Source organism: Phascolarctos cinereus, unplaced genomic scaffold, assembly GCF_003287225.1.
Source record: "Phascolarctos cinereus isolate Bilbo 61053 unplaced genomic scaffold, phaCin_HiC Scaffold_4;HRSCAF=312, whole genome shotgun sequence".
NCBI classification, from domain to species: domain Eukaryota; kingdom Metazoa; phylum Chordata; class Mammalia; order Diprotodontia; family Phascolarctidae; genus Phascolarctos; species Phascolarctos cinereus.
In genome coordinates this window covers 269,254,528-269,280,341 of record NW_027555847.1, presented here as the reverse complement: position 1 = coordinate 269,280,341, position 25,814 = coordinate 269,254,528, and the positions used below count along the sequence as shown (strand labels likewise).

The 25,814-nt window shown below is 38.9% G+C and overlaps 1 protein-coding gene and 1 long non-coding RNA gene across 5 annotated transcripts in view; one reads left to right on the top strand and one right to left on the bottom strand.

Moving 5' to 3' along the window:
- Positions 1 to 25,814, top strand: part of SLC24A2 (solute carrier family 24 member 2) — a 299,391-nt gene that overhangs the window by 180,195 nt on the left and 93,382 nt on the right. For 3 of the 4 annotated variants that reach the window (XM_021004589.2, XM_021004590.2, XM_021004588.2), the window contains one exon: positions 20,888 to 20,938. The exons of the other annotated variant lie outside the window; for it this stretch is intronic. In XM_021004589.2, coding sequence (XP_020860248.1) covers positions 20,888 to 20,938 — 51 coding nt within the window. The remainder of the gene's footprint in view (positions 1 to 20,887; positions 20,939 to 25,814) is intronic. 4 annotated transcript variants of the gene reach the window in all.
- The window catches only part of LOC110220543 (uncharacterized), a 70,608-nt gene that overhangs the window by 11,970 nt on the left and 32,824 nt on the right, over positions 1 to 25,814 (bottom strand). Inside the window, exons 2-4 of the long non-coding RNA XR_002327901.2 lie at positions 5,348 to 5,461; positions 3,383 to 3,408; positions 2,553 to 2,731 (exon numbers count right to left, since the gene is read on the bottom strand). This is a non-coding gene — a long non-coding RNA (uncharacterized LOC110220543). The remainder of the gene's footprint in view (positions 1 to 2,552; positions 2,732 to 3,382; positions 3,409 to 5,347; positions 5,462 to 25,814) is intronic.

Below are 25,814 nucleotides of genomic sequence, written 5' to 3'. Positions count from 1 at the left end.
TTCTTGAGGGTTTTTCTGACAACTATCTTGTTTTGTTTTTCTTTTTTCATTATTCAGTGGGTTGGCTAGAATGTCTTCAATTTTTTTTTCTTTTTATTTGCCTGTAAGGAGAGGTCTATTTATTATTTTTAAGAACTCAGGTCTCTTTCTCTAATATAATTGCTGGACTAATCTTTCTGTCGATCAAGCTCTTTAGCTGAGCAGAAGTAATCATGAATGGCAGAGTTTCTAATTGAAGTTTCAGCATTTAAAGAGTGTGACTCCCCTTTCTATGGTGAGAGGGCAATCTCGCTGCAGAACACTTACTTCCCTTTTCAAATTCTAGTTCAGATCTGTGATCCATAGCTTACAAGAAGTTCATTAACCTTGATGAAGGAAAAACTCATTTAGATTACACTGGCAAAAATTAGGAAACACAATTACTGATTTTAAAATTTCATTTTCAAAAAGCACTTAAGTAAGACCATGGTGGAGAAAGAGGCAGGGAATGATTAGAAGGGCATAGTTGCTTTGGCCTTTAGCCTAATCGAGAATCTTTACTTCATCCAAGTCATCACATGTTTAATCTGAGGTGCACAGTCCATTGTTTTGGAGTCACCTCTGACTTTTAACTCCCTTTTTAGCATTCTAAAGTCATGCTACATTTTAGAGCCATATTTAAAGGTGGAAGGTACATTAGAGATCATCTCCTCCAATCTTCTAATTTCGCAAAATTGAAACTTGAGGCATGAATCCCACCAGTCTTGAAACAGATAATAAGTTGGTCAATAACACCATCTCATAAGGGAATTTTAAAATAGGATCGATTTGAGCGACAATAAAAACGTAGATGAAATATAGAGAATTTTGCCTTTTCAATTCTTTTGTGTTCCCTCTCACTTTTTATAATGGTTTTTTAATTTGTTTTAGATAGGGATGCAAGTCTGAAATAAAATGAAACACTGGTGTGATGTGCATTTTATCGTCTTTACGTAGTCTTTTTTCCATTTTTATTTCATTTTCCTGCCATCACCTACTTCTTACTTCCCACATTATCTTTCTTTTTTTCCTCCTGTGGCATCTGCTGTTTTTGTTTTGTTTCCTCTCCTCCCCCTTAGGACGTCTTCTCTGTCTGCTTTTTCCAGACTATTTACTGTCCAGGTGCACAACAGTGAAGGAATCCACCTGGGATAAAGGCTCCAGCTGTGAGCACACACTGTGGCCCTAGTCAATGCAGCACTAATTCCCTCTGACTGACAGAAACCACTGAATCCATCCAAGCCATGAGACAGTAGCTGGGAGAGCATCCAAAATGTGGCCTCCGTTTTCTTTACTAGCATTTTCAAGCCCCAACTCCAAAATGGAGCATTCATTTTATATTCCATTTGCTAAATCTTTTGTTTTCGGTGGCCGTGCTGAAGATGTAGCATCCCCTCTAGGACACTCTCCCCAGTGGCACTCACACTTATGGGCTGGGTCCCCAGAGAATAGCTGCTACCTCTCAAAGGTTCTAGCCATCCTCTTGGTGCACTACGGCTCACACACCCCTAATAATATTCTTCCATCATCAGTCAGCCCATAGATACAATTATCTCTTACAAGGGCATTTAGTAAGATGACATAGTAAACACTGTAGTTGTGAAACATTACTGTGCAGAAACCTGAGGCATCCTCTCCCACAAATACACACACGGAGTCTATAGGAAGGGTGAGCACAAATACTAGTGAACTATACAAATAGGTTAAATATTTGACCAAGCCAGCTCACATCTCCTGATATTTCAGGGCACAGAATTCCGCTCTGTCTTCACAGAGTTCTCAGGCAGGACCATGCTTGGTCTCACATCTGTGCTGAACATGGTCACTAGTCAGTATATTTCCCAATCAGTCTGCTGCTGGGTTGGACTTAAACCACACTATATAGCAGTATCTCTGCTAGACTCCCCTGGGCTCCATGGGCAATGTTGTTCCTGTCCCCCGCAAACCCAGCTACGATTCTCAGCTAGGGTAATTCTGTGCCCTTTTAGAAAAATAAAACAGAGACCTGTAGCTGAGGACTGGTAGAGGCCTTTCTGTTTCTGCTCCCTCAGGGCCTGGACTGTGATGCTTACCATCTCCCATTTCTAGAGGCGAGAAGATAGGAAATTAGCTTCTCCTTTCAAGAATTCTACCTATACATGGCTGCATCCCCTGGTTGAGCAACCACACCCTGATTTATGGTGATTATCCAGTACATTTCTCAAATCTTCAAACTGGGCCAAAACTAGACAATGGCCATTTGTCCATTGATCCACCAAATACCTCTAAGGTTCAGGGTTCCCCAGTGTTTCTGTTTGCTTAATTCTTAGGTTCTCCAGCTGACCTATGCAAATGAGTAACTGGAGAAAAAAGGTAGTGAAATCCATTCTTTCTGCTCTTCTTTTTATAGGCAAATCCCCTCCTTAGAGCCCTGTGACCTCTATTAGGAGTAGGATGATCCACTAGCATCTGAAAGGGGGTTTGCCCTCTTCAAAGAACAAACAATACGTTCAGGGATGCACAATTACTCTTATTTCATTGTCTCTGTAACTTACCTGCTTATGACCAGCAGATTTGCTAAAGTCTGAAAGGGACATACCCTTCCATTAAAAGAAGCATTGGATTGGGTCTCTCTCAGTGGTAGGGCCAAGCATTTTTCCCTTTCCTCTCAACTGTACTTCTTCCTTCCTTTTGATTGAACTTCAAAGACATGGTCCCTGTAGAATAGTATATACTAAATCGAGAAAAAATATTAGGACTCATAAAATAAAAGAAGAGATAACTAGACTTAGGTTTGTTAAAATATTATGATTAAATAAAAGCAATTGGGCATACAAATTGTAAAAATGCGACATTTTGAAAACAAATATTCATGTTTAGGATGTCTTCTATTTTAGATTTTAATTCTGCTATTAAATTCATGAATTGTTGATAGTAGCATAATGACAATGGTTCTCCAATTGCTTTGTTGCGATCAGTCTTATTGCTTTATACCTGTAACAATGTTTGCTGGGCTAGTAAGCAAGCAGTCAAAGCCATCAGTCCTATCATCCCCCACACTAACCCTTTTGTGTGCTGGGTTACCCTGGAACTCAGTTCTCTTATGGTGTGACTTTTTAACTATTTCTTTAGGCCCTCTGCCTTCTGGGATGTGGCTTCCTTTTAAACTGGTCGTACAGCAAAGATAAAATATCCTTACCTCATCCACCCAGCCACGACTCCCACAGTGTTATTGCCCCACCTTGATGCCCAGAGAAACCTCAATGAATGTATTCTCTCTCCTATGGAAAGCTGTTCAAATAAATGAATAATGCCCTCTCTGCTTTGAATACAAGCCCCCAGCCAGAACTCTTGTTCTGGTAGTCACAGCAGTTTAGATACTTACCTATCCAGCACTTTCCCAATAGTATCCTGTCATACAGAAGAGAGATGCACATTAATACTCTGGCATTGGCTGGAGTTTAAAAGGTTTCTTCAGCAGCAATTTTATCACATTTGCAAGCTTAAGAGAGCAAAGTAAACTTTTAAACATAAATACCTCCCAAGTCCTGAGGGAGGCATCTTGTTCAGAGCAGGCAAAGGAGGGAAGGGGGAAGAGGCAAGGAAGACCACTGGTTGGTCTTTCCTCCAACTTATCAGTTCAATTTCTTCCCTGGACTCTATGCATCCTTCACATCGCCTTTGCTTGTGACTTCCTGCAGCTCTTGGAGACTTTCCATGCACTCTAAGTGACAGTGTCTCCTTAGTTTCCCACCTGCCAAGGTCTTGCTGCATTCCCTGTTTCAGCTTCCCCAAAGTCCTTTCAGCCTCAAGTTCAAGGCAGTGCTCTTGGAGGTGGGGAAGGTCAAGTAGGGAGATTCTGAGAAAGTTCTGTCTGAACCTACAAGCTTCCATCTTTAGTATATGGAGTCTTGGCCAAGACAACACTACATGGCCATACTACATCTGCCTTATTTGTGGAGAAGTTCATGTAACCACAAGCAAAGATATTATAGAATTTTTCTGTCCACACACTTTCCATAAGCACTTAAGCAGGCCTTGAAACATGGAAAAGGGAAATGTGCATCTTTCAGAAAATGAATACATAATATGTCTCATATTTCATGACTATAGTTGAACCATTTACCTTCTCTAAACCATAGTTTTCTTATCTGCAAAATGGGGGCAATTAAGCTTTTATAATCTACCTCACGTGGTATTGGCAGGAAAGCATTTTGTAATCTGTAGAGTGCTATATAAATGTGAGCTGAGATATTATTATACCAAGAGGTTGACAGGAAGTGACCATCAAAGTACCTTTTCAGGTTAATTCCTGGTTTATAGAGCTGCAGCAATATAAAGCCAGTGAATGTCTTCCCTCTGTATATGTTATTTTAATGTAAGTTTTGTTCTTTGTAGGTGTGTAATTTTTTAAAGATTATGCTAAAACTCTAAATTAAGAAATACGTTACTTTAAAAGTTTGTGGCAAAAAAAAAATTAAACCCTGTAAAGTAGATTTCCTAGGGTAAGAAATAAAGCCCCAAATGTAATTTTAAAAAAAAAAAAAAGGTTAGCTGTCCTGCATTTTTAGACATTAAAAAATGTATAGTCTTTTTCTACCATCTAATATGGTACCATGAAAATTCCCCCTGAAAGCTGTGACATTTTTTTTCCTGAAAAACTTTTCCACATATACTTTGATACACATTAAAACTCCTCAGAAATGCCCATTGAAAAAGAATAAATCATTATGGGATCATACTGGCAGGTATGATGCAATAGATTGATGGATTAGGAGTCAGGAAATCTGACTGTGAGTAATAGCTTTACTATATGCTAGCTACGTGATGTTGGGCAAACCACACAACTCTTCTGAGATTCAGTTTCCTCATCTGTAGAATAAGGGATAATAAAAATAATAACAACAATAATAATGATACCTCCCTAGGCTATACTGTACAGTTAGATGATGATCATGGTGATGGTAAAGATGATTGATCCCCATTTTATAACCTACCCAGCAGGTTTGTTATGAGGAAATCAAACATAAGCCATAAAGTACTTTATAAATGTGAACTGCTATTATTCTTTTATAATGTGTGCTGCTACAAACATGAACCAAAACTAAAATTATGAAGCCATGTACATGATAAGTAAAAGAGTATCCCTTTGACACTGAAATTTAAAAAATTTTTGTAGAAAAGTTGCCTAGTTTGCTCATAAGTATACATACTAGCTTGACCCATCATTTAGATGTGTCTAAGGCAAGAGTCTTGTGGCCATAAGCTTCTTTTAGCAGGACTGGAGACTAGCAAAGGTGGAATAGAATACAGTTATTTTTTTTCTAACCAATTCAGATGAACAACTTACCTGCAGTTTATAGTCTTAGAGAGTTGTCTGGGGGTCCCAAGAGGTTAAATGACACAGTCACACAGAGAATGTATGTGTCGAAGGCAGGTCTTGAACTCAGATTTTCTTGGTTTTCTGTAACATAAATTTTAAAGACAGACGAGGCCTTAGAGTTCATCTAGTTGAATCTCTTCAATTTTTAAATGAGGAAACTAAAGCCCTAAGAGATTAGATGATTTGCCTTAAATCCCACTGACAATTTATTGCACTCGAGTCTGGGTCCCCTAAATCCTAGTCCATCCTCTTTCCTCTGCTATATGATGCTTGAATGTTAGCCCAGCTGTCAGAAGAAATGGGCACTCTAATCCTGAGTTCTTTCGCATGTGGTGACTTACTATGTCTCCCTGATCAAATTATAACCTCTAAGTGCTTTGGCTTCTTGTTCTATCTAATGTGGTTAAACATCCCAGCGGCAAAGTATAGTGAAGAGGGAACTGGACTTAGAATCAGGGAATCTGTGTTTGATTCCTGGCTCTGCTACTAAATAACTATGTCACCTTGAACAGGTCACCCTCCCCACACCTCGGCCACCTTGTCTGTACAGTGAGGGGAGTGGACCAGTTAATTTCAAAGTTCCTTTCCATTTCCAAATCCTGTGATCCTGTGGCTACTTCTTTGTGATTTTGTGAACATAAAATGATATATCTGTGGAAACACTCAAGTCTTTGCAGGAAAACTAGCACATAAATGTGAGGTAGTCTTATTCTCCTCTTTTTTTGAAAAAAAACAGTCTAACAAAGCAACAAAAAAAAAACCCTTTCAGTCACATTTTATGTATTTTCTTAACAACTGAACCAAATATGCTCTGACAGTTTTCAGCAAAGACCTCCTACTCACAAATGCCCTTGGGAGAAAGGGAAACCTTTACACTGTGCTTAGTTTTATTGTTTGTGTGTTCGTTTGTTAACTTGCTTCAGTTGTACAGTTTTCTTTTTGAAGCAAATATACGTCATCTCAAACCCTTTCCATCCAAACACACCAGATCACAGATTTGTCCTCTTTTGATCATACAGAAGATGGAAAAATAATGGGGAATATGCCCTTAGTTAGCTCATCACAGGACAAAGATCAATAACTACTGTAGTCTAGGATATTGCTAAGCAACATCATAGAGGGGACAAAGCTGCAAATGAGGTGATGGGTTCATAAGGAGCCAGAGTATCTGGGAACACACTTGGGCATCTCATTACAAACCATCTGGCTGATCAACAGTAATGACCATACATTATTGTTCAGTGTTCTCATATGGCAATCCTTGCATAATTAAGTCTGCATATCATTCAGTGATCCCAACCTACCATTCAGGAACACAGAATATATTTCCGGTAACCTCATATTTCACAGTAAGCGATCCAGCTGTACCTTATGGAACATCGGTACATACTGGGGAAGCTTCCATTCCTATTTTGAAAGATTATTTCTTAACTTATGTGAGGGCAGATCTGAGTGGGATAGGCATAAATTAGGGGAAATACAAAATTATATGTGCTTAAATAGTTATATCAAGACGACTGCAGCTGGCCAATTGCCAATTGACTCTCTGACAGGTATTTCGAAAAATCTACAAGTCTTGCACCTGTGACAATTCAAAAATAAGTTAGGTACAGTTGCAGTATTGGCCGGGTGTCAATACCAACTAGATGGGTTAAAGTACTTTGGCTGACAAGCTAAGAAAGGGATACTAGGAGAGGTGTCCCTGAATCTTCAGAGAAACCGGAGACACAGCCTAAGTCTCAGAGGAGATCCAGAGGCCTTAATCCTCAGAAAGAAGCTCATCTAACAGGGTTCCTTATCTGTCCCACCCAGCCCAGCTGTGTCCCCTTCCAGAAAAGTCTAAAATATTTTAACTGATAGTATTACTCTAGTAAATCTGTCTCACCTATCCTCTGGTTTAGCAACAGATAGAGTTGTGCAACCTCCTTTAATCAATCAATAAGCATTTATTAACTGTGTACTATGTGTCAAGCACTGTGCTGAGCACTGGGGATGCAAAAAGAAGCAAAAGACGGTCCCTGCCCTCAAGAAGCCTACAGTCTAGCGGCAAGACAACAGCTTGTAGGCCAAAATTTCATGCACCAGAATGGTAGCTGAGAAATGGAGGATGGATATGTTGAGTCCATAAGAATGTAACGGGGAAAAAACACACCCAGGGATATCCTCTCCCACAGATGACTACAGTACTAACTGGAGGCATGCCAGTGCCCAGTATGTAAAGAAGACAAATATAGAAGGTACACCTGTGGCCAGGATAATTCAAACTGTCAAATCAGCAAAAACCTCTCTGATTCTGCTCCTTCAAAGTCTTGGCTTTAAGACCTTCCATCTTCCAAAAGTAAAGTTGAAGGTCATCCCAGAAAGCTAGTGCCCTCAGTTTTAGCTTTTTCTTTTGGTTCTCTTTAGTGAAAGACTTAACTCTAACATATGGTATTTGTGGAATACACTCCCCAAATGTTCAGCTGCCCCATACACTTCCCAAATTCATGTTTAAACCAGAAAGTGATTGTTTCCCTAGTGGTTATCAAATAATACTAGGATTCAGGATTCCCCAGTTTTTTTAATTCTAAGTCTCTCCCATTCACCCATGTAAATGAGTGGAGTGTAGAATAGCTACAGAGGCAATCTATAGTAAGGACGAGGTCATTACCACTGCGAGCTACTCAAGGCATTCCTGCTCTTTTTCATGTGTAGATCAGGACTTTTTGCCCCCACATCCTTACAACTTGAAAACCTGGCCTTAAAAAAGAGGAATACCCTTATAATCTCAAATTTTGATATTCTACTTTCTCAGCATTATTTCCTATCTTTCCACCTCTACCTCTTCCTCACTTCTAAACCTGTTCTTCCTCTTCACTAGTTTCCAGTCCCTCTCCCCTTCCTCATTCTCCCAATGCATCACCTCTACTCTGGCCTTATTTTCTTCTCTTCACAGTTTTGATCCTATTGATGACTCCCCCCTCCACCTTCAAGTCCTTTGCTCTCATGTTCTTTCATCATTCACCTTCTGCCAGTCCTCAAATTTGGGCCACTCCAACTATCTGCCTTCTCTTCTCCTGCTCATAGACAGATGAGTGCTAGTAGAGGAAGTTATAGAGCCACACCAGCTGGATATAATCCAAATTCATGTCATCTAAACTTCACTGGTCCTTTCCTGCTGCACAGCATTCCATATTGTCTTCCTTAACTCTCTATCTCACTCCCCTCTGAAGCTATTCCAAACCTTTTATTCTCTTCTCAAGTCCACCCCTTTATCTTTCAACAAATAATTTTGCCTCCTACTTTACTAAGGAAATCATGAGTTCTCTCATCTCCACTAGCCCATACTCAAAATGCCTCCAGTAAAATCAATAAGCATTTTATTTAATGCTTGCTGTATGAAAGGCACTGTACTAACTTTGGGAAAACAAAAGAAAGTCAAAATTGCCCCTGCCCTCAAGAAACTCACATCCTAATGGGGGACACAATGTGCAAAACTATGTATGTATAAAATAAATACAGGGTAAGTTGGAGGTAAGCATCCTAGAGAAGGCACTGATACCGAGGGGGACCAGGAAAGATGTTTTACAGAAGACCGGATTTTAGCAAAGACTTGAAGGAATCGAGGGAAGCCAGGGGACAGAGACAAGAAGGATGAACATTCCAAGTGTGGAATCAGGAGATGGAGTGTCTTATTCGAGGAACAGCAAGGAGCCCAATGTTAATGGATTGTATAGGACATAGAAGAGAGTGATTTACTGTGTACTGATATCAAATGAGGCATAAAACAGGGAGAGACATGCTCGCTGAAGGTATTCACAGATGTCACAGAGAATATCTTGGGCAAAGCCCAAATAGAAGAGGGGTTCCCTATCACTGGAAAGATGTTCCCAAATCTTTTCTTTTTGGTTGTCTTTGAGCTTAATGCCTGGAGGCCCATAAAAAGACATTTCAATAAGATCCTTGGTTACTCAAAAACGTTCAGCCTATCTATCCACACTAGAAAAACAAAGTGGATGGAGAACAGTTTTTGCTCATCACAGGCTTGCAACCCATTAAGTTAGTCCATCAGGATAGATGATGTAACTATTGCTAGCAAACAATAGGTCTTATTTCCTGTGTTTATCTGATTTCTTCAAAGTGTATCATTGCTAACAATTTGCTGCAGCCTATTTATATGCCATGCTTCTTTCTGTTGCCCTTTGAGTCACCTCCAATTTTGATTCTTCTGAGATCATGTCGTTTCATGATTCACAGTTGATAGGCCATCACCAGGAGACTACAGGTATTAAAAAGTTAGCCTTCTGAAGAAGCATTCGACTTGTATACACTAAAATCACTGCAAGTTTTCCCAGAAGTTCCCAGAAGCTCAAGAACGGCTGATTATAAGTGAACAGAAAAGGAAGAAGACCAATCACATAAAGTTAACAGATGGGCAACCTGAGTATGACAATAAAATCCATAAAATATTAATAGAAAGAGCATTGGGTAGCTCTTATATGAAAGATTTAGGGAAAGATATCGATAAGAAGGACAAAGGGTGAAAAGGTATAGATAGATTGACCATCTTGTTTTATAAGGTAGCTAGGTGGCACTGGACCTGGAGTCAAGAAGATGAGTTCAAACTCAGCCTCAGGTACTTACTAGCTATGTGACCTTCAGCAAGTCATTTAACCTCTGTTTACCTCGGCTTCCTTAACTGTAAAGTGGGGATGATAATAGCACCCACCTCTAAGGTTCTAATGAGGATAAAATGAGATCATATTTGTAAAATGCTCAGCAAACCTTAGAATGCTATATAAATGCTAGTTATTATTGCTATAAGGAACATGTACATCAATAAGGTCAAGAATCCCTTAAAATACTAACATTTTCTAGCCCAAATCCAATACAAATAGGGACCCCACCAGCAAGTGATAGATAACTCAGGGAATGAATTCAAGAATTTAACATCTTTGGAGGAGACCATCCTTAAAAATTATTGCTGTTGTTCAGTCTTTTCAGTTGTATCCAACTCCTCATGCCCTTGTTTGGGGTTTTCTTGGCCAAGATACTGAAATGGTTTGCCATCTCCTTTTCTAGCTTATTTTACAGATGAGGAAAGTGAGGCAAACAGGGTTAAGTGACTTGCCCTGGTCACACAGTTGGTGTCTGAGGTCAGATTTGAACTCAGGAAGATGAGTCTTCTTGACTTCAGGCCAGGCACTTTATGCACTATGCCACCTAGTAGCCCCTTCCTTTAAAATAACTACCTTTTAAGGAAAGTGTTTTGTGGTTAGAACAAAAAAATACAAGGGGCAGGATGTTAATAGTTAAAGTTGACTTCCACAAATTACTTAACCTTGATTCCCATGTTGCCTTGATTTTCTCTATTTTTCTGTCATTTCCTAAATAAGCCTATCCTTAAGTGTATTGTCACTGAGCATCCTTAACTGCCTGAATGATAAATATGAAAATATTCCATTGCACCTATGATCTCAGCAGGATAAGTACTCCTTCCAATGATGCAGGTTGCCACCTGCCCATGCCTGTCCATCCTATATGAGTCTTTCTTGTCCATGACCTCCCATAAAACCATGAGGAAGGAGTGAGGTGTGCCTAACATGTGGGAGACCTTCCTCTCAATCTCTTGACCTTCCATAGATACCGATGGATGCTATAAACTGAAATGTTCTTTTAATGATCCCAAGCTTCTCCCTTAAGAAAAAGCCAACCTTTTTAACATTGATATTTTTTTTGATAATACTATACAACTGTGAGTCATGGAACACTGGAGTCTCAGGAGAATTGAAATTGAGGACTACCCAAAAAGCAATGAACAAGAACATAGTGGGAGTAAGCAGGCAGCAGCACATTGCAGATAAGAAATTGTGCAAGAAAAGTTTTATAAAGGTTGGTAGCAGAGAAATATATGACTGGAAAAGAAGGTGGGCTAGCAAGAGCAAGGGCTGTCCAACCAATGGATGATAAACATTAGTTTTAAACAAAAAAAATGTGCATAATCCATCAAAAAACCCTTAGATTATTAATCCTAATGCATGAAATCAAACCTACAGTAATGATTACTGGGATTGAATTTTATTTTTTTTATGAAGAACAAATCATTATTTCCATCAATTGATGCTTTATTCTCAAAGATCAAACTTCTGTCCTGATGCATTTCATTGCCTCTAATTTGGTTTTAAATAGAACTGAATTCAATATAGATTCCTTTGTTGGCTTCCTTCTTTATTCATGAGAATCCTCTGTAGTCTGAAAATAACGGGAACATTCACAGGTGCTGCTTCTGTTTTTCATATTTATGCAGTGGCATTGGAGCCCGGAGGGTTTGTAGTGAAGTGGTTTAAAGAATACCAAAAACACAGGGGTGGCTGCTAAGAGAAGGAAAAGAAAGGAGACTAGCTGCATGGTCTCCCACTCAGTAGGAGAGTGGGAAGTGAAAAACCTAAATTCTGCTGTCAATTATCTATTAATCATGTGGTTTTCTGCAAGTTCTCCTACCTTTTTTTTGTCTTCTGGAATTCTATTCCATAGTGAACAAACTCCCCTTGGTCTTGGACTTCTTTGTTTTATACTCTATCTTCCAGCCTTCATCAAGACCTGGCTCCCCTCTGATAACACTGTATCCCTGGCTACACTATTCACTATTGGCAGTACCTTTACCCACAGTGCTCCAGAAAAAAAGAATTGGAATCCTTCTTTTTCCTCAACTGCTACTTCCAGAATCTCCCTTTACCACCACTATTCAGCAACTTCTCCTCCTTTGAAATTCACAGTACTAAATTTTTCCACCCAATTCAGATTTTGGTAGCTATTGAATACTAGCCTTTCTCAGCATTTGGCCCACCATCTTTATACCCTCCCCAACTCCTGCCCTACTACTAGGGAGCATCAAACTCTACTGGATCCTAATTCCTCAGTCTCTTTAAATCTCATGAGCTACTCCTTCATTCCACCTCAGCCACGCATAGAAATAGTCACATAGTGGCTCTCACCATTAACCACATGTGTTCTCCATCTCAAATTTTAAAATGTTACATTCATTTCTCTGACCATAATGACCTACTTTTCCATCTCCACTTATGCCTCATCTCTCCCAAACCCATTCTTTGCCCACTCCGAAACCTCATCTCAGGTCATTACTCTTACTCCAACTTCACTTTCGTCCCTTCCCACTCTAGACCCTAGTGTTAAGCAATTCAACTCCACACTGTCATTAACTCTCAAATCAATTTCCCCCTTGACCTATCATGGATTATCCTCTGCCAAACATCATTTCTGTATTACTCACACCATAAGCCTCCTCCATTCCCACTCATTTGTTGCTGAACAGACCTGGAAGAAGTATTACAACCTTGCTGACTGGGTACTTCATAAATCCATGTTATCCAACTTCAACTGGGCCCTAACTTTAGAAAGGGAATTGTTTTATTCTTCCCACCTCATTCCCCACAAAAGAGTTTCCAAACCTGTTCTCCTAAAACATTCTTCAACTTCGAATTTACTGAGAATTTGACATCTTTCTATTTATTCCATATATACTTAGATATGACCTTACTCTCTCCCCATTACAAAGTTAGTTACTTGCAAGTAGAGATTGTTTCACTTATTGTATTTGCATCCTCAGCACCTAGCAAAGTGCCTGGTACTTAATCAATGTGCTTAATCAGTGCTTATTGATTGATTGTATATTGATGTACCACATATAGATATTATAAAGAAACAATTATGAGAGAAAAAGAAATATTATATATAATATATATACACATGTATGTGCATATTATATATATATATATATATATGTATATAACATTTACAACAGCAGTTTTGAGGATAGCAAAGATAGATGCCTATCAATTGAGGAGATGTTAAATTGTGGCATGTGAATATAATGGAATATTATTGCAATGGCAGCTTGGTATAAGGGATAGAGCACAGGACTTGGAGTCAGAAAGTCCTGAGTTTGAATCTCATCTCAGACACTTGCTGTGTGACCCTAGGCAAGTCACTTACTCTCCCTGATCCTCAGTTTTGTCATCTGCAAAATGAAAGAGTTGGTCCCAATGACTGCTAAGATCCCTTCTAGCTCTAAACCTACAATCCTGTGACACTGTACTCCACAAGAAATTACAAATATGAAGAATACAGGCAAGCCTGGGAGAACATATGAACTTATACAAGGTGAAATAAACAGAATCAGAAAAGCAATATTCAAATTGACTACAACAAAATAAGTAGAACAAAAAAAAAAAAAATGGATCGTCCTAGAAAAAAAAAAAGCCACAAGATTAAGTATAGAACTAATTGTTCAGAGGTGAATCAGAGACCTGATTGAATGTGGATTGGCTTTGATAATGAAACTATCAGTGTAGAAAAATGATGCCTTGGAAATCCTCCATATCTCTCTCCTTTCTAGTCACTATTCTGAAATTTAATTGATTGATTCCATTTGAATCCTAATCCAGTTATGGAGAGGCAAAGTTGAGTGGTAAGTCAGGGTGTCAATCATCTTCTGTGGGGAGTCTGATGATTTAGGGGTTACATTCATCTGGGGAAGTGAATTTTTGGTCCATCTTCCACTCAACTATCAAAGTGATCTTCCTAAGATATGTCTGGCTGTGTTGCCTCCTATTTATTAAACTACTGATTCCCTATTACCTCCAGAATCAAATATAAAATCCTTTGTCTTTTTAAAGCCCTTCATAACCTGGCCCCTTTCTACTTTCCATTTGTCTTACACCTCACTCACCACATACTATAGAATACTTTACGAGACTCCTTACTTCATCTCCCAGCTTCATGCCTAGAATATTCTCTCTCCTTCTTTTCTCCTCCTCCTGGCTTCCCTGGCTTCTTTCAAGTCTCAATTAAAATCTGACCTTCTGCACAAAGCCTTTCCCAGTCCCCCTCACTTTTAGTCTCTTCCCTACCTCCAATTTATTCTGGATATATCCTATATGAACATTGTTGTTTGCATGTTGCCTCCTGAATTAGAACGTGAGCCACTTGAGGGCAGAAACTGGTTTTGCTTTTCTTTCTATCCCTAGTGCTTTAGCATAGTTCCTGACTCTATGCTTAATAAATGTTTGTTGACTTGTTGGAGCCCTGTCTTAGCCTCATTCATCCCGAACTGTCTTTATCCACCAGTACAGACAGCAAAAGTCTACTTTCCCTGATGTATCTTGACATGTAGGACTCATCTAAGTGTGGGATGCTGGCCATGAAAGTGCTTCCTTTGGGTTATGTGTGTATTTTATACTTTTCTTTAACAGCCTCTTGTTACTTTTCTTTTCCCATGAGTCTTTGCTTCTCATACCCAACATGCTTAGACCACTGAGGTACATATCCAAGGAAGAGTGTCATGTGGACTTCCTAAGTTGCAGTGCCAGATTTTGCAGTTGATGACCTTCCAGATTCAGCTGCCTATAAGCTGCTGAAGTGCTATGTTATTGATAATGGTAGTCATTCCCATCATTAGGCTATTGGTATATTTCCAGTGACTGCTAAATTTACATTTTTAATGGTCCTTTTCTATCCCATTTACTTCTTCTTTGATCAACAGCAGGCATCTTTCCACTCATGGTTCTGTGCTGGTGGTTGATTCTATGGAATGCAGTATTCTGTTTTCTTCCTTGCTTTATCCTCTACATTTGACAAAGACATATCATTGTTGGTATTTTTTTTAAAAATATTGGTCTTCCTGTTTTTAAAAATATATATGCTTAGCCATCCCCTTCTGATCCACATAGAAGATGAATTCTCCTTCCATGTTCTCCTCTCGTTTTATAAATTACCTAAGTGATCACAGCAGAAACATTGGTTAACTCCAATCTTGCAATCTTCTCACCAGGTTTAGTCATTTCTACAATGACAAGGTTTGTTTCCACCTGGTACAAGTAAACTATTAATGTTCTGGCTTGCTCATCTAAACGAACATTTAAAGAATTAAATGCCATCTATCATAAACATGTTTTTATAGAATCTTATATAGAAGATCACACATAAATAGACAAAAGATCTATGATTTAATCCACGTAAAGAATTCCCCCTATGCCCTTCTGCCAACCCATGTATAATATAATAGACAATCCTAGGGAGTTCTCTGAGACATTAAGAGGTTACCCAGAGTGTAATAGCAAGCATCAAAGGAGGGATTTGAATTCAGGTCTTTCAAAGTCCAAGCCTCGCCCTCTGTCCACTATGCCATGATGTCTCATTATTATAAATATGTGTGTGACCCAGCTAAATAAGCACTGTAAGCCACTCTCACAGAGACTTTGAATATTGTTACTGTACCTTTAAGAGAGAAGGAATAGACTTTGGGGGGCTTTCAAATAACTGTCATCTTTGAAGAAATCTGTGTGAGGCATTCTGTGAAACCAAAAGATTATTTCCTGATGCAATTTGGCAAACAAATTGTTATGGAGAAAGAGTTTGTAAGAGACTAAGGTTAACTGTCATACAGAAAAAGTCTAGGGGGAACTTAGACAGTTAATTGTCATCTTTGAGGAAGTCTGAGGAGATGAGAAAATTGAGTTTAAATGCCATCCTGAAGAGGAAATGAATAAGTTGGACTGTCTTTTATCCCTGATGAGAACTGAACTGAGTTAGCTCTTATTCTGTGAAAGAGACATTCTTAAGAAAATTCCTGAGACTTTCACTGTCATTCCAAGAGAACTGAACTATTGAACCACTGTGGCCCAATGTTTTGGAGGAGTTTGAAGTTGCAAATAACGGTAAGAGGTGACTCCAGAAGTGACCACTCTTACAGCTGATACAGTGCTGAAGTAATATTAGTAAATTACAGAACCAGTAGCATTAATGTTTATCTAAATCTATGAGACTGATGTTTGAGACTAAGAGAGAAAAGAAAGTTCTACAGGCAAAGACATTTCCGGGTTTTACTAGAGTTCTCAGGCTCAGAGGTAATTAATTAATTAATGAGAGAGTTTGCATTTTCACTTCTTTCTAAGGACATTCCCATTTATAACCTACTAGTATGCCTTTGAACTTTGTGAGAGAATTAATATGGTAACAAGTCAAGTAGCTGACTGATGAGTGAGTATTTAATGTGTTCTCCTTGAGTTTACCTGAGAGGTATATCCTCACACTCTGAATCTCATACCTGCAAAGAGATAAAGGAATTTCTACAGTTGGGTTTCCAAACTGTAGACCCATAGAATATTTTAAATGAGGAGTAGTCATGTCACTGGGAAGCCTACAGGTGAGAGGAGTTTGGTTTTTGGGGAGGTTTTTGGTTTGTTTTTCTGAAGTGATGGTCTTGAGGGACACTACACATGTGCGTGTGTGTGTGTGTGTGTGTAGGTGTATGTTGGGTTTTGTTGTATATGTATATGTGTGTGCATGTATACATGCATGTATACATGTATGCATTGTGTGCGAATATTTTATAAAAATGTAAACATATGCCATAAAAGGCCACCACAAAATGAGGATGACCTGGGCTCAAGTTCTGCCTGTGACACATACTGACTGCATGACCCTGAGCCAGTCATTTAATTTATCAGTGCTCTAGGAAACTCTAATACTATAAGATTCAGAACACTTACTGACCTGAATTGGTAGAGGGAGTTTATTTATCCAAAGTTTGAAACAATAAGGTCACAGATCTGAACACCCAAAAAACAAAAAGGTATGTGTGGTGTGTATACCTATTTGCAAAGACATAGCTTCACCATCTAATATATACTTTGTTCTTTTGCATATTTTGTAAAAAAAAAAAAAAGCTGCTTTCCCTATGCCAAAGTACTGAAAAACAGTAACTTTGCTTTCTTTTATTCCATATGCACCTCAGAGAATAACAAAAGGCAAATTAAAGTTTGTTGCTGATCTAAAAGCTGTAAGATTCTTAGCATGCTCTATGTCCTTCCCTACCATTGTGCTGCTCTTCTTGAGGGCCATTTTTATACTTTTCTTTTTTTACTGAACTATCATGGCCATTTACCAGATGGCCTGTAGCAAGACGGAGGGACAACTGCTGAGTCGCCAGTGTTCCACTGGTACCTTCAAACGTCAGGAGAAAGTGAGAAAGGCCTCCAGCATGTTGGATAGACCTCTTGAGGAAAATTTGGGGAGGACATGAAAGAGAATCATTATCGGATGGGCAGGCATGATTTGTAATCTGCATCATTGGTGGGGACTCTGAATTTATGAGAACACAGATTTGAGCATTTGAGAGAGTATCTCAGGAAAGGAAAATGGGAAAGGCTGGGCAGAAAAATGAGTGAATTGATAACACATATGGTCTGACTGTTTTTAATTATGGATATTGTACAATATATATCATTATAAAATATGCATTGTATATTTTTGAAGTTGTTTTCGTTATTGAAGAACTCAAAACTTACACAGTATCATGTAACACCTTACAATATATTAGATTTCTCAATTCCTCATTGTTAAAATGAAATTTAGTTTCATCATAGAGCATCTGTGTCCTCAGTAATGTAGTTCCAGCAAAATCCAATACTGCTAAGATAGTACAGAAACTCGAAAACCAAGTGACTATTCACTCTCCGAACAGCCGCATCCTTACCTTTGCCATTACATTAAAATAGCTTCAGGTGACACTTTTTTGAAAATGAAATAATGATAAATTATTTGTTGTTCATCACATCCCACCTTTCCTTGGCAAAGATACCGGAATGACTTGCCATTTCCCCTCTCCAGCTCATTTTACAGATGAGGAAACTGAGGCAGTCAGGGTTAAGTGATTTGCCCAGGGCAACATAGCTAGTAAGTGTCTGAGGCCATATTTAAACTCAGGTCTTCCTGACTCCAGGCCCAGAGCTCTATCCACTGCACCACCTAGCTGCCCTTGATAAATCATAAATATGTTCAATTAATCAGATTCTTATTCCTCTACACAAATATATGAAGTGCTTCATTTTTACTTTTATGGATACCTAAAACCTCAATGGCTTCCTTGGCAGTATTCCAAGTTAACAGGCTATGGATGAGTACTGAAGAAAGCAAAACTGTTTCATGAGATTGCTTTTTTTTTAAATGAGATCGCTTTTAAAAAAAAATTTCCTAGGGTTAGCTTTTCATGAGGAGAAATACATATGCATGTGCATGTCTACATATATATAATATATATATATATTATATATGTATAATATATATATATATTTATATATACAGAGAGAGAGAGAGACAGAAACAGACAGGCATGTGAATATAAATTTATGTGTACAGATACACATACACAAGTATATAAATACATGCACGTGGACATTGCATATACACTTGCATATGCACTATACATAGACATACATATGCACTACTGTATATGTACATGCATATATACACATGTAAATACACATGCGTGCACATGTACGGACAGTACACCTCTATATACACACATAAATGTGTGTGCATATATGTACATGTGCACATACATATATACAGAGCTGACCTTGTCGCTTCCCTACTGATGAACTTCAGTGGTTCCCTAGGTGGCTTAGCAGATAGAGTGCTGGGCCTGGAGTCAGGAAGAACTGAGTTCAAATCTGACCTCGGACACTTACTAGCTGTGTAACCCTGGTCAGGTTACTTAACTCTGTTTGCCTCAGTTTCCTCATCTGTAACATGAGCTAGAGAAGGAAATGGCAAACCACTGCCTTTGCCAAGAAAACTCCAAGCAGGGTCATAGAGTCAGCAATGACTGAAAAACAACTGAACAACAACAAACAAAGTTGCCTATAGGATCAAATATAAATTCCACTGTTCAACTTTAAATACCTTCACAACCTGACTCCATACTATCTTTCCAGTCTCATATATCACCCCTCTGCCATACTCTGAGGGGCAGTCAAACTCTCCTTCTCTTTGCTCCTTACATAAAGACACTCTGTCTCCTTTCTCCTTGTGTTTGCACTAGTCATCCTCCATGTGTGTGATGTACTTCCTCTTCACCTCTGTCTCATAGAATTCTACTTTTCCTTTGAAATGCAACTTCTACTAGGAGCTTTTCCCAACCTCCCCAATGACTAATGCCCTCCTCCCCAAGCTACCTAGTATTTAACTACTTTGCATTTATTTGCCTTCATTCTCTTTATATCTATCCTATATGTCATTATATATGTAAACATATGTGCATATATATGCTTATTTTCTCTCCCATTTGAATGTAAGCCCCTTGCAAGAAGGGATCGGTTCAGTCTTAGAATTTGTTCCCTGCTGCCTGACACACAGTAGGCACTTAAAAAATGCTCCTTGGTTACATATACATGTATGCATGTGTACATATACATAACCAGATCCCAGCTTACCCTAAGTCTTCAGACTTACTCTTCCTAGATATCTTTTCAGACAGAAAGGATAAAATGTGACATCTTAGAATCTAGGTTGGAAGACAGATTTACACATTTTTGTCCTTTCTCATTCCCAGCTTCCACCACTGCTACCCACCAATATATATGAAGAACTTTCCAGCCTATGGTTTCAATTGCAACCTGAGAGACAGCGAGCCATGGTGGAAAGTGCTGGATTTGAAGTCAGAGTACCTTGGTTCACATCCTGGTTCCACTGCAGGATAGCTGGATGATTTGGGGCAAATCTCTTAATCTCTCTGGGTCTCAACTTCCTCTTCTGTAGAATGCGGAGGTTATACTTTGATCACTAAAGTTCCTCCCAGCTCTGAGGATCCTTTCATGATGACCAGAGAGAAAGGAGATGCTTCTTATGTTCCCTCCCTTTTCCACAAGATCAGTGAATGACTGTCATATCTAATTGTTGCTGGTGCTTTACTTACTATTCTGAGTCTGGTTCAGACTTCCCAGGGAATTGTACTTCTCTCTTGTGCCCAGAGCACACTGTGTATTTAAGCTTTTCACCATCCTCTACACGTGTTTTATTTGTCTGTCTCTAATGCTATACATGCTTACTCTAATGAGGCGAAAAGGGAAGAGAAACTCAAGGAGCAGATTTTCACTTTGAACTAAGCAATGTGTTGTTTTCCTATATAATCATCCTTAACCTCAGGAAGAAGATAAATCATTGTCATTTGGTGAGCTCACGTGACTGCTATTTGGTGTTGGGGAGCCTTGCTTGTTCATTGGGTGTTTTGCCCAATATCTCAGCTTCAGACATGCCCAGACACTGTCCTTACATAAGCATCTTCCCTTGGTGTCACCTCCAGAAAAAGTGATAAATCATTTCTGATATAAAGTTGTCTTTGAAAATTATCTTCACCTGTGCTGTTAGATATCCAAAGGGCTTTGTCTTGGTTGTAACCCATGACAGACATAAAGACCTTCCTGACTTCCTTTCCACCAAATCAAGTCGATTATTTTTTTAAACTTGTGGGATCCTGTCTTTTAAGTGATTTCTGGAAACAGGCCATGAAAGCTGTCTGTTATATAGCTCCTGTTTGCCTATCCCTATAGAGTTAAAATTGCTGAATTTGACAGTATAACAATGAACCTGATTAAGAACGTGTAAAAACAAGTTTCTTGAATTACTGCTCAGTTCCTTATCTTTGTGTCTTTTGCTATGATATTGTAGAGCTTGGATCATATGGAAAACTAAAATATTATGACACAATGACTGAGGAAGGTAAGAATAATTTTAGAATTGTTTGCTCTGGCTTTTTTTTTCATTTTGGAGTGTCTGCTGCTCATCCATCTGTTTGTTATATTTATTTTCTCCTTGCATGACTTCACTACCACCGTGTGATATACTATGAGCCTCTATTTGCATTTTTGTCTTGTTTCTGCCATCGTGTTTCTTTGGAAGTAGAGGCATGCAGTATCATGGGTGACCATTTTATTCCATCTAAACAACCTAAGTTATTGTCAAAGATGCCCAAAGAAATGTTATATGTGTTTAATATGAACATGGGTACATGGGGTTTTTGTTCCACATGCCTTCAACCTCAGATGGCAATAAATATATCCATCCATGCACAAACACCCTCCTTTTGGTGCAGCCACTGAGGAGAGGAATATATGATATGTGTGTGCTTTGTGTATGCAGTGGGAGGAAGTCAACTCAGAGAAAAGTTTGCATGCCAACCTCCTTGCCAGACACTTCACCAGGTAGAGATATTTTTTTATTTGCTATTGTCATTGTCATTTAGTTTTTATTTACCACAGATGGGCCAGGCACTAATCCAGAACACTACATGGGACACAGCATCAGCTTCCTAAAATACATTTGTTATCTACAATCAATTTGGAGTTTGAGATTCCTTGTAACTCCTACCCCTTCTCTTAAAAAAAAAAAAAGGACTTATTTGTGATTTTGAAAAATGATGAGGGATGGGGTTTCCCTAATGTTCATAGCAATGTTGAGAAGAAATCAAAGATGGTCTAGTCAGGAAATCAGCAAACGATTTAAATGAAAACATAAGAAAAAAACAGGAAGAAATGTGATGCTAATCCTGCTATGTTTCTGGTGTCCTTAATTGCTGTAGTTTTCAAGAGACCTCCCAACTATTTTGCATGCAGAACTCACATTTTATAGTGGTTGGGAAGAAGAAGCATATTTGCTATCTTCTAATGTCTGTCCTTTTGGCTTTCCACACCATGTTGGTATGGCCACATTTACAACTCCTCAGTCCTTTCTTTGGTTTTGCCCTCATGCAATTTAGTGCATTTCTAAATGATGTTTTCTAAAGCAGCAATCTGCCATTAGGGTACACACCTACATAAAACCTTAGTTAAGAGTATTGTGCTTCCAACTCCAGTAAATTTGCCTGCTCTAGATTGGGAAGTTTGAGGTGAAAACCCCTTTAGAACCAAATAAGTGTCTTACAAATGGGAGGAAAGGAAAAAGAGCTTGGTGTAAGGCAAAGTATTTAAGACTGAGGAGACCTGGATTTTAGCTCGACTTCCAAAACCGGTATAATTTAGTAACCTTGGACAGGTCACATCCCATCTCTGGGCCTCACTTTCATCTAGAAAATGAAAGGGTTGAGTGAGATGACTCCTCTACAATCCCTTCCATTCCCAATATTCTATGAGCCAGGAAAGAAGAGAAATAGATATTTAAAAAGAAGGATTCTTTACCTCATCCTTTTTTTCTTGCCTTCTTTTTACACATTTGGTCCTCCTTTTCTTGTAGCTTCAAGGAAGGTTCCCTTTTGTGGGATAACTTACCTCTCTCTCTCTCTCTCTTCTCTCTCTCTCTTCTCTCTCTCTCTCTCTCCTCTCTCTCTCTCTCTCTCTCTCTCTCTCTCTCTCTCTCTTTTCTCTCTCTTTCTCTCTCTCTCTCTCTCTCTCTCTCTCTCTCTCTCTCTCTCTCTCTCTCACATCCTGCTTTTTCTCTCTCTTTTCTTAACCAACTGTCTACCATCTGTTATAAACTTGTTAATGCAGATTCTCTCATCAGAGTCCTTAGTTATTTTCATCCCCCTCATACTCTCCTTTCCTTCCTTCTATGTAAACACTGATAGCACCAGTATTGGATTCAGGCAATATTCTGCTGGCTGTCTTCTGTTTTCCTCACTAATGAAAATCAAAAGAAGGAAATAAAGTCTAAAAATTTAGCTCAAGGATAGAAGGTAACTGACAGAAAGTAATCTATTTCTCGTGACAGGAAGAAAATCAAATTAAGACATCTAGAGTAAACAGCAAAATCATATAGTGACTTCCCCTCTAACACATTCCCTCTAATGTTGTTTCTTTTAATATTTTTCTCTTGGAGGTCTGACACATTCACTCCCAGTATGTCCCACTCACCACTAAGGTGTTAGTTGTTATACAGATTAAAGTACTAATACTCCTTAAACCTTTTAATAGGCAATTCTAAAAAGGATCAAAAAGCCTTCAAGAGCCAAAGAAAATCATACCACACAGGCAGCTAACTCTGATCCAGAACCATGTGATGTGACTCATTGTAACAAGAGCACAGCGATTATAGAGCTCAGAATTACCAATACAGTGCCCAGCTTGATCTTTCCTCTGATTCTTGCATTTCAGACTAATATTTTACATGCATAGATTGTCATGTCTTTTCTTGGCTCACAAAATCTTCCGTGGTTCCCCATTATTTATCCATCAGTCAACAAGCGTTTATTAAGCACCTTCTATTTTCCCGTCACTGTGCATTTATTAAGCACCTACTATGTGCCAAGCACTGTGCTATGTCTGGGGATAGAAAGGTAGTCCCTGCTCTCACAGTTAGTGGAGGAAATGACATGAAAACAACAATGTACAAACAAGATATATACAGGACAAATTAGAGATAACAGAGAGAAGGCATTAACATTAAGGAGGATTAGAAAGGTTATCCTAGAAGATGGAGTTTAGCTGAGACTTGAAGGAAACCAGGGAAAGCAAAAAGCAGAGGTGAGAAGGGAGGCAGTATTCCAGGCCTGGGAAGCAGACAGTGGAGAAGCCAAAGTCTGGAGATGGGGTGTCTTGTCTGAGGCAAAGTGGCCAGTGTCCCTGGATCACAGAGCATAGGGGTTGGAGGGAATTAAGGAAACTGGAAAGGGAGGAGGGAATTAGGTTATGAAGGACTTTGCATGCTGAACAGACAATTTTCTATTTTATCCTGGAGGTGATGGGAAGTCAGTTAGTGAATAGGAGTGGGGGTGGAAGGGCCAGACAGTCAGTTCTGTGCTTTAGGAAAATTAACTTGACAGCTGAGTGGCAGGTGGACTTGAGTGGTGAAAAATTGGAGGCAGGGAAACCAACCAAGCAGTTACCAAATAAAGTTATTGCTCTTTTTCATGGTGTATAAGACCCTCCTCAGGTTAATAGGATCCTATTTTTCCATGTTCTAAAAAACTAATATGTGAACAAATTACAATAAGATTCAGGATTATTTTTCCCCCACTTGGAAGGATTGATAGGCAATGTCTGACCAGTCTTCAAATGAGAGAAGCTCATTTTACACTTAAAAACGAAAGTTCCATATTACCTATTTCTTTCCTTTTGATAATAAATTACCATATGTCCCCTTGTTCTTCTCCTGGGATGCATCATGGGTACAGCATAGTATAATGGGAAGATGGGAAGAATACTGCATTGGAAGTCAGAAAACCTAGGTTTAATACCACTTATGTCTACCAACTCCCAACTATTTGCAGCTAGAAATTTATATCTAGGTGTACCTTGCAATTTCCAAACAATGGTTCCTCTTAGCAACTTCCTAGCAAAGGAGTTAGCCCCAAAACTAACTGCTTTCTTTTCCACAGGTGCCAATTTAAAATCCAAGGATGTGTGCCAGAACAGAACCTTTTAAATAGTAAATGTAAACAAGGTTTGGGGACAGAGAGAGATTTAAAGTGATTTCATCACAAAATGAATTAGCCTTTCCTAATGCAAATAATTATCCCCTAATTTATCTGTTTTGTAAATCTGGATCTGGTTGTCTTAAAGCAGAGCACATCTGTAACTGATGTCTTCACATAATTTTTAAATTAAATGACAAGGCTGTTACTACTGTGCAGACTATACAGTTTCCAACCCAGCATGCCCCTTACTAACTCAGAGACAATTGGTATCATTCCAGAAGTCTGTAGAGACAGCAAGGTAACTTTCCAACTTGCAATTATCAGGGTAGTATCCTGGGGTGCACAGAGTGGATTTCCAACATTGCACTAGGTTTCATTCATTTATAATTTAGCTCATTCAATACAACTCACCATACCCAGAGGACTCTTCTCTTCTGTTAACCTGAACAGATGTCCACGTAACAACCAACTACAAATATGACTGAACTGTTTTCATCAAATCGACTGGTCACTAACCATATGCTACTGTATTATAGATAGAGTATTCCAACAAGCTCTCTGTGGAGCTAAATCTGAGGGAGACAGTAAATTGCACATCTATCTGGATGTTTCACTAGACTGTGGGCACAATGGATAGAGAGTTGACTTCAAAGCCAAGAACTCCTGCTTTGGAGACATATTGGCAGTGTGACCCTGGGAGAATTGTAACATCTCAGGGCTCTAGGTCAGAGGTGTCAAACACAAGACATAGTATGAGCTGCATATAGCCCATCACACTCCCAGTGCAACTGAACCAGATTAAAATAGAATTGGAAAATATTTAACAAAATCAATAAAATTGCAATAAAGCATAGATAATGTTAATACATGGTTTTCTAAGTCAGTATGCAGCCAGGCAATATGCTATCTTCATGTATACTTTACCGGTCCTCTTTTCTACTTGAGTTTGACACCATTGCTCTAGGACAAGGGTTTTTAACCTTTTTTAGATAATGGACCCCTTTGGCAATCTGGTGAAGCCAATGGGCCCCTTTTCAAAAATAGTATTTTTAAATGCAGTAAATAAAATACAGAGGACTGCCAAGGAAACCAATTATATTGAAAGTTATCAAAATATTTTTATAAACAAATTACAGACCCCAGGTTAAGAACCCCCCCCCCAAGACTGGAAGTTTCAGTGAAGCTACCTCCTCCCTCACCCAGGACTTCTCTATACTGTACCCAAGGAATGCTGGGTCCAGATCCTAC